Below are 11,613 nucleotides of genomic sequence, written 5' to 3' on the forward strand. Positions count from 1 at the left end.
ATTTAATTAATTATACTACCAAAATATTAACTTCAATGATACGAAGTAACATAATGTACCTTTAAAGTTTCACAAAATTCAATTAGGTTTTGAGTACATTGAAGTACCTAAGTCAAAACCTTTCCAAAAACTCTCAATAAAGTATAAAATAAAGTACTCCCTCAGTCCCTAATTACTTGTCCATTTTTCCTTTTATAGTTATTCCTAATTACTTGTCCATTTTAACAAATTAAGATAGAACAATTTTTTTTACCTATTAAACCCTCAATTAAATGATTAATTACTTTGAAAAATGTAGAATTTTTCATCCACTTCATAATTGATAGGGGTAAAATGGTAAACTCACTATGTCATTAATTGTTTTCTTAATAAGTGTGTCAATTCAAAAGTAGACAAGTAATTAGAGATGAGTAATTTTTTATTTCTATCATGACCTGTATTCTACCTCTTTGTGTTCCGATGATGATTAACTAAGATACAAAAAAAATTCATAGATATTGTATTTAGTCATATAAATTTTTCAATATTGAGCTACATAATCGGTTGAATTTTTTGCCCTCTATTCCCACCTAAAACTAAAAAGAAAAAACAACATTAATTGCTTTATTTGGTAATGAAAGTGGGTCACATTTTTCTCTAGAACATTAAACTCTTTAACATTACATAATCTATCATTTGTCTTCATATGATATATATGTACAATTGTACTCCCTCCGTTTCAAAAAGTGTGATCTGGTTTGACTTGGCATGGAGTTTTAGAAAATAAAAAAGACTTTTAAATCTTGTGGTCCTAAATTAAAGTTATGTCAAATGTACTAAATTGTCCTTCAATCTTGTGGCTTTAAACATGCCATGTGGAAAGCTGAAATTAAAATGTTACCAAAAAAGGAAATAGGTCATTCTTTTTTACACGGACTAAAAAGGAAAGGAGATCATTCTTTTTTAAATAGAGGGAGTATTAAATTTCTCTAAATTTCTAAAATATTTAAGCACTTAGGTAAGTAAAGGTTAGTTCACCATTCAGAATCCACAAAATAATTACTCCTTTCGTTTCATATTAGTTGATCATCTTACTAAAAATAGCTGTCACACATTAGTTGTCCACCTTACTAAATCAAGAAAGCAATAATTATTTTTTTCCCTATATTATCCTTGCAATTAATTCCTTTTGAAAGTGTTTACATTTATTTGTAAAATTTCGAAGAAGTTTTCTAGAGGTAAATTAATAAAATTATCTAGTTAATAAAAATGATAGACTAATGTAGGACGGGGAGTAATAAAATTCTTCAAATATTTAGTGTAACAAAAAAAAGAAAAAAAAAAGCAGTGTACACTGATTTTTGTAGCTAAAAATCGTGCGAAGTTGAGGGATGCACGCATTTTTTTCAAAGATTGTGTATGCATGTAATGTAAAAGCTTGGAAGAAAAAGAAGACTTTGTTGCTCTTTGAATTATTGCATCACAAGATGTAAAGAAAATAGTATGGTTGTCTTAATTGTTTATACATTTCTTCTTAGCTTGCAGCCTCTATCCAATAAAATAAAGTCAAATTGATCCAACAACATGACAAAACCAATTATCAAAATGCATAAAAACTCTTAACATTTTACCTACATTTATGTAAATCTTGGTAAGGGTAATTGTCGAAATGAAAGCTATATAAAGGGGTTTGAGTGAAGCTTAAGAGCACAACAACTTCTCTTCTTTGTTTCAAATATGGGGAAAATGGCCTCTCTAGTTGCTACCCTTTTAGTGGTTTTAGTGTCACTTAGCTTAGCTTCCGAAAGCTCAGCAAATTATCAATACTCATCTCCCCCACCACCAAAGAAGCCATACCACCCTTCACCAACACCTTATCATCCCGCACCAGTTTACAAGTCACCACCACCACCGATGAAGCCATACCATCCTGCACCAGTTTATAAGTCACCACCACCTCCAACACCTGTTTACAAGTCACCACCACCACCAGTGAAGCCATACCATCCTGCACCAGTATACAAGTCTCCACCACCACCTACTCCAGTTTACAAGTCACCACCACCCCCAACACCTGTTTACAAGTCACCACCACCACCAGTGAAGCCATACCATCCTGCACCAGTATACAAGTCTCCACCACCCCCAACTCCCATTTACAAATCACCACCACCAGTGAAGCCATACCATCCTGCACCAGTATACAAGTCTCCACCACCCCCAACTCCCGTTTACAATTCCCCACCACCACCAGTGAAGCCATATCATCCTTCACCAACACCACACCATCCTACACCAGTATACAAGTCTCCACCACCTCACTATATTTACTCCTCGCCCCCTCCTCCCCACCATTACTAAGAAGTGACTTCATTATCTATGAGGTAATTAATATAAACTTAAACTTTCAAAATCATATGACTAAAATGCAATGCAATAATAAGTTGCACAATTTCTTCATGCAAAACATCAATATAAAAACTTATGTTGTCTACTTCTTATTTGGTTATCTTCTACTATATGTTCTCATTCACAATATTATATTCTTATGCAGGAAAAGCAAATGTTGAGCTGAAAGGAAGGCATTTTCTATTTTCTATAGGCAATGATAAAAGAAGAAAATTAAATTATAGTAAACAATAATCCCCACAGATGGCGAAGTTCTTTTGTAGCTTCATGTTATCTAAGTTAGTGATATTGTTTTTGTACTCTATTTTTATATTTTACTTTTATGTATTTGTGTATGTTTGTTCGATCTTCTTGCTAAATGAGGAGATTATGAGATGAATAAAATCAGTTATTACTATATGTTTTACCCTTCTCCGTTGCATTTAAACACTATAAATCGCAATAATTAATTTATTGAGATATAAAAAATATTTGAAGATTTGTGATTTAAAAGAATAATTTTGAATCATTGAAATAGTAATAGGCCCATGTAAACTGGAGCTTATAATTTAGAGAGTACGTTTAAGGTGGTGCCAATCTGATCTAATCAATTAAAAGCCAATTTTAGCATGGGAAGGGCAGTAACATGTGATTCTATTACTTATGTTTTATATTGTATTGGATTATATTATTTTTATTTTGGATTTTTATTTTTTTGTCATTTCATAATATTATATCATGGCATTCATCAATTATCTATCTCTTTTACAACAAGTGTGATCAACATTGCAACATTCATACATATACAAGTATCATAATGAAGCAAGAACAAGCATACATCACACAATCATAGAATCACAATCATCACCTACCTCGAAACAAGCTTGAAACCCTAAGAAACTTGATCCTTCCCTTTCCGGATTCGTTCCACTTGTTCTTGGTCTACAAACAATCAATAGAATACGGGAATCAATAAGCAATCATTAATTACTCGGATTACTAACAATTCTATGAACCCTAGATCAAACCCATGATCCCAATTATCCAATTTAAGGTTGTTTCCACCATAGAATCTATAACAAAACTCTCCCCCATCAATATTCACCCATTCTATTATGTTCTAAGGAGTGAAAAACTTACCTTTAGCCTCAAGAATGGTGAAAACCGAGTATGAGTCGTCTGGGGGTCGTTCCCTAGCTCTAAAAGTTGTGCATAATGAGGTCGTTTAGGGGTTTATTAACGACTTTAATTCGCGTCGGGCCCGCCACAGCGGCCACCAACCCACTACAGCGTCCCCGCCAGAGCGGCAAAACCCAGCGCCAAAGTGGCATTCTCGAACCAATAAGCTATTTAAAGAATTCCAAAATTTCCATTTCACAAAACACCTCTAACCCACGACGCTCAGTAAATACGCTTTACACTAAGATTGATTTCGGGAGTTTAACTCTCCCGAATTCAATTTCGTAAAGTCGTATGGATTTCTTAACGAGCTATCTAACTGCTCATGTAATCAAAATCATAAATGATTCACCTGATTGTTACCAGATTTCCCTACACCTCAATGACTCAGATTTCGTCCAAATCTGGACAAGGTTGGGAAAATCTAAATACTACGAAAAAGTTTTTCGGCCCCAAATTTTCCCCCGTTGACTTTTCTATAACGACGGGAACAAATCGTTACAATATGTCAAATAAACAGGACAAGTAAAATATACGGATGGATCATTGGGTGTAGGAAGCGCTTCTTCCGAATAAGGTCCTATGCGGCATAAATTCGAAATAATTGAACTACAAAACAGATACAGAACACTAGGTGTGAAACAAAAAAAAACGGAGGGAGTATTATTTATATTTATATTAATAATAAAAAAAAGTTACCCCTAGACGTCAACGTATGCTAGATTGGACAATAGATTAAGAAAATAATATTATCAAAAATGTCAATAGTAAAGTGGCAAAAAATTAATGGTGAAAAGGAGAGGGTAACTGCATGCTGTCGTATATATCTTTTAATTTATTTAAAAAAAAAAAAAAAAACTGCTTGCTGTCATACAACTTTGCAAAAATGATTGCTAAAATTAAATATGATTAGTATTTATATATAATCAAAACGTTTGGTACTCCTTTGATCAATTTAGATGGCACGTTGAAAATTTAAGATTTATATTTTAAATTTTTAATAGTAAATTCAGACATAAAAATCTTAAATTTAAAAATATATATTAAATATTCAATAAATATTTTTCAAATGACTCTCAAAATTTCGATTGTGTTACATTATTAATTGAAACATATACGGATTAGGGAGTAAGTAACTAGAGTCCAGAATGTTACTTTTTTTCTTACAATGCTAGCTTTAATTTTAACTTTTCATTTAAAATTGTAAAATTTAAAATATTTTAATTTATATTTTAGCTACTCTTATTTTTATTTAACACTATAAAATTTAAAATTCATCTTTACTATCAAAAATCAAAAGCGAACAAATTGTAATTGAGTGGATTAACAAATACTAGTTTAGAGTACGCCCACGATATTAATAAAGTTGGTCCTCTTTGGCACCCCAAAAAGATAACAACACTATAATGGAATTTGGAGTAGAATTGTCAATGCATTAATGTTATGTGAATTTAGTAATTAATTTTAATATCTTCGAAATAATTTTAAATATCTAAAAACTAAAAACAAAAATTTACTACAAATTACTATTTTATAGTGTGACTAATAATGCAAGTCTTTGAAATAATAGACTTAAAGTCTTTTGATGAAATTTTTATTTGTCAAAAGAAATATTCAATTAAGATACGTGTGAATTTCCATATGGAAAATCAAAATGCTACAAGCACATCAATGAATATAAAGGAGAAATTAGTAAGAAGGATGAAGTTGATAAAATTGAAATTTCCTCCCTATCTTACCCCTAATATATATATATATATATATATATATATATATATATATATTACTTGATACTTGATAATGTATCTCACTCTACCAGACTGGATATCCTATTTGTTGTAAATCTTTGTCTAAATTTATGCATTAGGCCACTGAAATATATTTGAAAGGAGCAAAAAAGTTATAACTTTAATTATGTTATTAATTATTGACACAACTGAAAAAAGTCAAATCAGAAAGAGGAAATTATATCAAATCAAATTTATTTTGATTTGAATTGGGTTACAACACTTTTTCAATATCAATAATCGAAAAATTCAAATTGAATAGTACTTTAAAAATCAAATGCACACCCTAGACCTTAACTGCAGTCACTCTCTTTCTCTCTCCTTCCCTCTATTCTACCAAACCACATTTTATCTAAAATTAAAATTAACAATTTTTTTCAATATTTAAAATCTTGAAATTATTCTATTTCTAAATTTCTAAAACGTTTTTTTTTTTTTAATCGTTTTTTATCATTTTGTTGTAACAATCTTCATTCATCATGGATGGAGTTGAAGGAAATAGTGGCTAAAAATGGAAAAGAATAAGAAGAAATAAATAAAAATTAGCTAAATCAGTTTTTCACACACAGTCAACAAGTGAATCAGACTCATTATGTCATGTCAGTAAAAAGTATCAAAATAATACACTGAATCCGATTGTGACATATAAGTCCTTACCTAAGATATTTAAAATCAACAAATCTTAATTAAGATATCTAAATGAAAATTAATATCAACAATTTAGGTAGCCATTAATGAATTCAACCTAAAAATTAAGTTGAGTGGATCAAATACCATTCTGGGCAAGAATCTGATCTCAATAATGCATGATAAAGTAAATAATATATAGTACTTAATAAGTTACTATTATCTACATAATTTTCCATTATGGTAACAGAAAAAAGTTATTTTTCCTCAAGTGTTTATGAAAGTGACTTTGCAGAATATTATTTAGGTGAAAAGGATATTATAACAGTAGAATATCTATTAACTTCTAATTCAAGAAAATGACAATTATGACTTCACAAAAAGTTTAGGGAAATAGTATAATGTCGACAAAATTACGCTGGATAGCACTACTCTATTGTAGGACTTATTTAGCCACCATTTAATTAATATATATAACAATTAGAGAAGACGGAGATTTTGAGTTCTAAGTCACCAAAAACTCATACTATAAAAAGGTATTAAGCTTGTCATACGTAAGAGGATGTATCGTGTTTCAATTTATTTGTTTGGTCAAATTTTTAAAATCAAACTTATTTTAAAAATTATTTTTTTTAATATTACTTTTTTAAAAAAATCATTTTGGCGAGAAGCCGTTTGTGTTTGACCAATAAATTTAGAGAACATTTTTGAGAAGTAATTAATGTTTGGCCAAACAAATAATGTATTTTTTTCTCAAAGACGATATTTTTCAAAAAATTGCGTTTAGACAAAAACTACTTCTTTTTAGCAATTAATAATAACTTACAATTTTTTTAAAAAAAATACACAAAACACTGCCAAGGTTTGAACTCTAGGTGGCTGCTACCTACCCTCTATTGAAGCACTTCACCAGCGAACCATCTGGAAATTTGTGTTAGGTGTTATTATCGTAAAATATATATACAAATTATTTATTTTGTATGATAAATAAGTAGATATATTGATTAAAATTTACTGATGAAGTAGTGTCAGATGACACCCCTTATCGTAAGGTGTGTCCACCCCTGCTTACCTATGTCGATTCAGATTAATTGAGCTAGTATGATTAAATATAGAATAATTAAACTAAGTAATTTCCATGTCAACTCTTGTTTTTATATTTGTATATTATCATGTAATAATAAAAGCCACATGATTGTTTTCTAATTTTAAATCAGAAAATACTAATTTAGGATCAAAGGCAACTAATTAACTTTTTAAAAACAAAAATAAAATAAGCAATAATTAACAAAAAAAAAGACGAGTGGTTTTAAATAAAGTTAGGGGATCTTGGAATTGCTTTCCAAGTGGGAGGTAAACGCGTAGAAATTGACGTGCATAACATGCAAAAAAAAAAAAAAAGTAGGTGAGATTTGGACTCTTATTTTTATAAACAAAAAAAACCAAAAGAGAAGCTACGGACTCATATTTAACGACTTTGCTTTTCCATCTTATATCATATATATCTCTCTATTAGAGTCTGATTAATTCAAATTCATGTTATGTAGGAATTTATTTGGCGAGAATATCACTTTTAATAAGAATTTTTCTATAATCAGGCCTTGAACTCGAAACTCTGATTAAGAAAAAAATAATATTAGTTATTGTACCGCATTCTTTGATAATGAAATTTAACCACTTGTAAAATCATACTTCTTCCTTTAAAGAAATATCCAAAAGGTACATTGCAATTGCATAGCTCAGCCACTTGACTATATAACGCGGGATTCCCTTGCTTTGTTGTATATGTCTTTTTATTTTTATTTTATTTGAATCTATAATTGTGATGATTGAATTTGAATCACTTTACATGTATATATAATTAGTTATCGATTATGAGCGTAATAATATTAACTTTATATTTATATTTAATTTAAGTCGTAAGAACAATTTACAATTAGTTATAAAATGTAATAATACATCATCAATAACATCAAAATAATTGGAAAGTTTGATCAAACCATAATTATTTTTCGAAAGAGATTTCTTAATTTATTGATCAAATAAAAATTGTTTTTACCAAAATTATTTCTTTTAAAACATTTTTCATGATAAGTTAATTTTGAAAGTTTGGTCAAATAGGTTATTGGACAAAGATGTGTTAATGAATAGTGTCACATACGATCTCATGAGATTATTTTATCTCACATTTTATATAAGATATAATTCCACCATTTTAATATAAATGATGAGATGAAATAATTCCGTAATTCGATAAAATCTCAAAACAAACATGAGATAAAGTTACCCAAATTTTGTCCCGAAATTAACTAACCAATACCTCAAACCAAATACAATAAATAAAGTTCATATCAAATTTTATCTCAAAACTATCATTCCTATCCCACGTACCAATAGAACCTTTTATGTGTGGTTAATATATATAATACACGTAACTGAATTTTCCTAGGCCACAACATATAATTTCTAACTCTCAATTAAGATGATTGAATATTATTGCATGAATTCACACATTGCATTTGGTGATGAATTTAGCTAGTCTTTAGTAGTGGATGAAAATCTCAATGTCTTCTACCTATATACTCCCTCCGTTCAGATTTATTTATCAAGTTTTAATTTGATATATTTATTAAGAAAATAATTTTTGATATGTTGAATTTATTATTTTACCTATGTTAGTTGATAGAGACTCAAACATATTTACTCATTACATTTTTAAAGACATTAATTAACTCAATGTTAATAAATTAAAAGTAGAAAAAAAATTATCTTTTTTTTAATCTATCAAAAATAAAAAATAAAAATAAAATTAATTAGAAAAATATTTCACAAGTAAATTTGAACGGAGGAAGTATTATATGTTTCAACCTATGTCACAGAAGTACAATATAAAGGCCGCCATGGTACTTTTTATCCACCAACTTTAAAGGTGTATGGTTGGTAAGAAATGAGTTATAATATAGTTTACTGGTTTGGTGAATTTAGAGTTGTGGTTCAAAACATATGTTTATTATAAAAAAATATATGGAATTATATTTAATTTTATGCAATAATAATTATGATTGTTTGTGCAGTTTCATTTTAGATTATGAGGAACAAATTCTCATTTTCCACACACTTATCCTCTCACTTTATCACTAATCATAGATGAAATTGTTTTTTTTAATCAGAGATTTCAGATTTAAGTCCTATAAAAAATTGTTGATAGGATAGCTTTTTTTTCGAATGAAATTCTATATGGTGCGAATCTAAAATTGTTAAAATCTAATGTGAATATTAGACACGCATAAAAAGAGAAAAAAGCATTAAAACTTTCACTTTTTTACTTTTGAAAATTTCAAGACAATCACATCAACGTCAATAGTTAAGACTATTCTAATTAAATCGAATAGTATTGAGACTTTAAAGAGTTAGTTATTGCTTTAAATGTATTTTTCTACCTCCACGTAGGTTAATTTTGACTGAAAATCCTCTGCGATTGAAAATATTTAATGCCGTATATCAATTGTACTACGTTTCTATGGTTAAGACCATATAATATTATTCATATGTTAAATTTCAAACTTAATTAGGTATAACGTAATTTCAAAGGTTTACTGTAAGGACATAATCAAATAGTTATAATTTTATTAAAAGAAAGTTGGAATAGGTCTGCCACTTATAATGTTGAAATTTTATATCGTCAAAGAAAAATAAGATCTAACTCATTTTGCATTTTCACATAAAGTAAGAAAATAAATCTCGAGCTTAACTCAATTTTAAAACGTGGCTTAAGATATAAAGATTGTCTAAACGGTATTAAAGAGACCGTTCATTTCTTAAAGGGTGAATTTAGAACTCTTCACATAACTGATCATCTGGTGGGTGATCAATTATTTAATATGAGATTTCAATATTAAAATAAAAATCGAGATGAGTTATTTTAGGGCTTACTCAACCCTCAAAATTAGCTCTAGAAATAAAAACTATTCAGGTCAAACAGAAAACAATTACCCATCTTTTAAAGAATTGATGTGAGACTCTTCAAAAGAATCGAAATCTGAGCACATAAAAATTTCCTAAATAACTACAAGGAAAATGTGAATTACATGGGAATTTTTCTGGGGACTAGTATGAAAATTTGCAGGAAAATAAGTTTCATGCGGATTTTCATACTAACTCCTAGGAAAGTCCCCATGTAATTCACACTTTTTTTGTAGTGAATTAAATGAACTTTTTTCTTTTCACAAAATAAGAAAGTTCATTACATAAGGGGAAAGAAAAGAAAGCACAACGGAACCCACAATTACAGTGTATTCGGTACGAATGAAAATATTTTTTATGAGAAATATTTTTTTAAAATAAGTAGTTTTTTATTTATATTATGTTATTTGATATGTATATAAAAAAAAAATTATTTTTAAAATATTTATATATAATCTATGATAAATAATTAATATAGAAGATGGGGTAGAGGGTGGGGGTTGTGGGGATGGGCCAAGGATGTGGTAAAAATACAATCACTTGTAAAAAAGGAGTTTTCTTATTTCTATTAAGGAAATCATTTTCTTTATTTTTAAAAATCTTATTTTATTTTTTTTAAGAAAATATTTTTCAAAATATTTTACTAATGAACCTTTATCGTATTTGTGTGATAGATCCCCACAATGTATACTTGTAGTATTTATTTTATAATATAAGTATATTAATGATATGATCCTCTTTACTTACTTTATTTGTGAGAAAATGTATACATGTGTAATAACTAAAGTTTCACATGCTTTTTACTTTTCTTCTAGAACAATGATATATTGATTATTTTATTTATTCTCTGGTGGACTAAGATTAACGAAACTAAGGAAAAAGTCCTCAAACCACGGCTAGATTCATATCATATATTGGAATGGTCCCATTATTATCTTGTCTACAATTATTATTTCTGAATTTCTACTATAATTTCAAGTTGATATATGAATTTATAATTAAGTATTTATAAATATTTAATAATTTTTTAATATATACATTGAGTAAAAACATATTGGAAATAACCTCTTTATCTTCGCGAGTTAGTGATAAGATGCGTACATGTACTCTATATATCCTTCCAGACTTTGTTGAGTGAATTTTACTGAATATGTTATTATTATGTTGTTATTGTTGTTGTTCACTGAGTATGAATATAGATAAAAAGTTATTAGATTTCCGTGAATTCATATATTGTACACTGACTCCGTCATTAAATCCCACCATCCCAAATAACTATTACGTGAAAATGACATTCGAAATTAACATGCACGTAAAAATGGGTTTGAATAATGAAAGTGAAGTTGATTGGATAACAAGAAATTGAAGTCATTTTTCATTATTTGAAATAAATAAATAAAATGAGAAAATATAAGAATGCACACAAATTATCAAAGTTATATAAGAACACTTGTGAAGACACAAATTAATAAGTGTTTAATTGTGAAGACAAAAATTAATAAGTTTTTAATTTTTTGCCTCAACAGCTAATAGAATATTTTCCGAAGGCCAGGTCCAGTTTCATTTATTTTATTTTAGTTAATAATAGAGTGACAGCTCAATATACTAATAATTTTAATAAATAATCAAAATTATAATTAATTAATTAATATATTTGTGATTATAAGTGATGAGTTGAAGGCTATAAAAG

The 11,613-nt window shown here is 28.4% G+C and overlaps 1 protein-coding gene across 1 annotated transcript; it reads left to right on the plus strand.

The window, feature by feature from the left end:
• Window positions 1–1,670: 1,670 nt before the first annotated feature.
• Window positions 1,671–2,787, plus strand: LOC125849859 (extensin-1). The gene is made up of 2 exons (XM_049529829.1): window positions 1,671–2,363; window positions 2,534–2,787. Exon 1 carries the CDS (start codon window positions 1,717–1,719, stop codon window positions 2,338–2,340), a length of 624 nt encoding a protein of 207 aa, XP_049385786.1. The 5' UTR covers window positions 1,671–1,716; the 3' UTR covers window positions 2,341–2,363; window positions 2,534–2,787.
• The last annotated feature ends 8,826 nt before the right edge of the window (window positions 2,788–11,613 follow it).

This window comes from Solanum stenotomum, unplaced genomic scaffold, assembly GCF_019186545.1.
Source record: "Solanum stenotomum isolate F172 unplaced genomic scaffold, ASM1918654v1 scaffold11127, whole genome shotgun sequence".
Taxonomy (NCBI): Eukaryota; Viridiplantae; Streptophyta; class Magnoliopsida; order Solanales; family Solanaceae; genus Solanum; species Solanum stenotomum.